Source organism: Paramormyrops kingsleyae, chromosome 25 (assembly GCF_048594095.1).
Source record: "Paramormyrops kingsleyae isolate MSU_618 chromosome 25, PKINGS_0.4, whole genome shotgun sequence".
NCBI classification, from domain to species: Eukaryota; Metazoa; Chordata; class Actinopteri; order Osteoglossiformes; family Mormyridae; genus Paramormyrops; species Paramormyrops kingsleyae.
In genome coordinates, this window is record NC_132821.1 from 25,756,585 (window position 1) to 25,760,082 (window position 3,498).

The window sequence follows — 3,498 nt, forward strand, 5'->3', positions numbered from 1 at the left end:
TGGGGTAACATGACTTATTTGCATTTGTACTCACATTAGCTTCCCGTTAGCTTCTGCATCCGGCTAAGATCAGTCATGTTTTCCTGCCCATCCGCTTGCCGTAATTTGTGCGTGTATGTGAAAATTTTTAAGAATCCGGAGGCAGGTGAGCGAACGTGCGTTTTGATCACGAATCTCTGTTTTTTTTAGATGACCTTCTCGGACGCCATGAAGAACAAAGCGAGGCTGTCGATAACTGGGAGCACCGGAGAGAACGGCCGTGTGATGACTCCAGACTTTCCAAACGCAGTGCATGCTGGTCCCTACGTGAGGCCTGACATGGGAATGAATGTCAGTATGACCAATTTCTCTTGATTGACACGAACCTAATGAGTGCCTTACACAATGGTTTTAATCATGGTCTTTGGCTGAATTGGTCACACGGTGCATCCGGTATCACAAAGACATTTTCTCTTTTTTTTTTTGTGTGTTTTTTTTTTGGCATTGGGATGGTATCATTCAAGGACGATGGTCTCAGCCTCTCCTCTGTCTCCACACCCCTTGTTTGAGGCCAGGCTTGACTGACATGCACAGCTGTCGTTGGAAGTACTGTAATCCAAACCCCGAAGTTGCTGTCGAGGCCGGGACTTGTTTTCGTTGCAGCCATTATCTAATCCTGGATTCGTTATGACTTAAGCACACTCAACTTAAACTGCATCAAGACGTGAGATGTTTTGACTTTTTTTTTTTTTTTTTTTTTTTAAGGAACAAATCATACGAAAATATTTTTTAAGTATTTTCACAAATAAAATGGCTTTTAAATAAATCTGCTTCCATAATGGTTGTTCAACTTAATCTGCAAGGATGTTAAAAAGACGCTTCAGGCTATCCGTTCCATGTTTTTCCAAGCCAAATATGTTCATGCTATTGGAAGTAAAATGTTAAAGTTGTGTCATTTATTACTATTACTCTAAACTTTCCTGTATATCCAATTCTTTGATCATTCGGTGTTCGTAAAAATACTTTGCGATGCTTGCCATTTGAAATAAATTCTTTTCTTTGGTTTTAATTTGTAAGAGAAAAGTAAATTCTTAAACTTCGTTCGCTGTAAAATATATTCCATATTTGTTGTTTTTGTTTGCTGTTGTTTTCCATATTGGAGTTTGAAACCTCCCTTCTCCCTTCCGCCCTTTCAGTTTGAAGATCAGGGTAGTAGTATTAGTAATTACAAAACAAACGTTTACACGTAAGAAACGCAGAAGGCATACGTTATACTGTGTATGTTTTGTTAAAATCAGATACATATTTACATATTAATACCATTACAGTTTATTTAAAATGCCAAATAAATTTCTGTGCAACATTTAAAGGCTTTTGCAGCTGATTTTGACCCCAGTTCAAATCAATTCAGTTATTGTCCTGCAAGTGACTGATGAATTTTGTATTGTATAGTTGTATAGTTTTATTGCTTATTCAGTCAATTGCAAACTGATGAAGATTATTTTTCATATTTTACATTTTGCACATTAGCTTTTAGGTGCATGCGGTATTCTCACACATAAGACAAAATAAAAAATAAGAATATTATAAGAGTAAAATTGCCTTTGAGGTGGTTATGGCCACTTAAAATAACTACTGTATATCTAGTTTGGATAAGAAAGAATCAGTGAAGCTGATAATATATTTCTAAATGGATTATAAAAACAGCCGAGCCTGTATATTTCTGGTGGTATTGATTATGCCATGATATCTGACCTGTGATGTCACTTGTTTGTGCTATAAATGAATCCATTTAAATTTTACGTGCGATATATACATATGTATTGAATTGGAAACCGAGCTACAGATTTTGTCTGCTGTCTACCTGTTCTGGGACTGTGTTGAATCGGTGATAGAATATTCTCATCTCACCTCTGGAGAGGAACAGTGGTCACATGAATTCACCTTTGCCAACACACACTGGGCAATAAGACACAGAAGTACTTAAAAGCTGTTTTTGTTCATAGGTCCTGGCTAATTTTGTATCTGAATAAAATCTATACATGGATGAACCTCCGCTGACGTAAATGGGCAGGGAGGCATAATTGTACTCATGTTATCATTTTGCTTTTTTGTTTTGAATATTAAAAAATGTTACTTAATCAGTTTATTATTAAAACTATGAGCTGTTCTCACGGACATTTTGTAAATGGAATGTGTGCTAACTGGTTTATTTTTTTGGGACTTTTTAAATAAAATGAGTGAAAATCTTGTTGCTGTTTTATTCTGCTGCAGATGGCTGGTTTGTTTATTTATTTATTTTCTGTAAGCCAGCGAGGGACAGGAACTTGATTTCTTCAATTGTGTTAGTGTGGCATGGTGAGATTATTTAAGTTACATTAAAACTTAAAGCGTTAACGACGATAAACAATTACTTAAGCAGGGAGGGACCCTCTTGCTTTCGATTCATTAAGAACTCTAATGCACCCCAAAATGAAGCAGATTAAATGCCCGTTGCACCAAATGTAGAAATATACGTTATCTATGAAACTTATATTGTTGAGGATTCAGGTAGCACAACAAATATAATTTAATGTGTAAGTATAACAATGTGTAGCAATGTGCAAATGGTGTATTTTTTACCATGGGTTTCTACGGTGTTTATATATTTCAGGACACACTACTGCTGGTAATGTAATAGGATATATTTAACTCAACTGGAAAAGTGTTTTGAAGATAGATGGAAATGTTCAAGTGAATTATAAAAGATAATATTCGACTTAATTTAACTTTAATGACAAGCATGGTAAATTTCAGCATGCACTAATTGATGCTGATTGATTACTGTAGATAGCATATTTTCAAAGAAATGCAGATTCATTTGCGAATACAGAATGATGCCGGAATCAAGGATAACTATTCTTTTAAAGGTAACTGACAGCATCATTTCTTAAAGTCAGGATACTAGATCCTGCAGAATGTGAACATTAAATGAACCCTTTGAAATGTGATACACTGATACGTAACCTACAGTATTTTTTGGTGGAGGCGGTGCTAGAGAATTGGGTCATTTTTCAGCTGAGTCGACCTTATTCCGACACATTACAGGACTGCAGAAAGTATACCTACCAGGAGAAAAAGCCAAAGAACTGTTATAGGTGCACAGCTGTGAGAATACTCACGGCGTGTTGAATCCTTGTACTCTGGGATGCGGATCTTTGGAGAGTACGGTGCAGCTGTCGACCATTTCAATGAGTCTCTCTTGGCAAGCTATACTGAAACAATCCACTTATCTTCTATACTGCTTCTGCTGCGTAGGGCCATCATAACCCTATATTGGTCATGTGACCTGGTCTTGTGATCTTGCAGTCTATCCTATGAATCACCCGACAGCCACAAATTCAATTTAGGTACTGTAACAATTTACCTGAGGGGCTCAAATAATGTAGTATTGTGCCCTTACTTGTGTATTAATTAATCACAAACTAAGTCTTAGTTACATGCTGATTTTAATTCATCATTAATGAATCGTGATGCATC

General features: G+C 36.3%; 1 protein-coding gene across 6 annotated transcripts in view; it reads left to right on the forward strand.

The window, feature by feature from the left end:
• LOC111837356 (glutamate receptor 2) overlaps positions 1-2,230 on the forward strand; it is a 27,728-nt gene extending 25,498 nt beyond the window's left edge. For 2 of the 6 annotated variants that reach the window (XM_023799363.2, XM_023799362.2), the window contains exons 16-17: positions 190-330; positions 504-2,230. In XM_023799363.2, the coding sequence (XP_023655131.1) occupies positions 190-330; positions 504-548 (186 nt within the window). In that variant the 3' untranslated portion in view covers positions 549-2,230. Of the gene's footprint in view, positions 1-189 lie in introns of all 6 variants that reach the window. The other 4 variants (XM_023799364.2, XM_023799365.2, XM_023799369.2 and 1 more) reach the window with 3 other exon arrangements.
• The last annotated feature ends 1,268 nt before the right edge of the window (positions 2,231-3,498 follow it).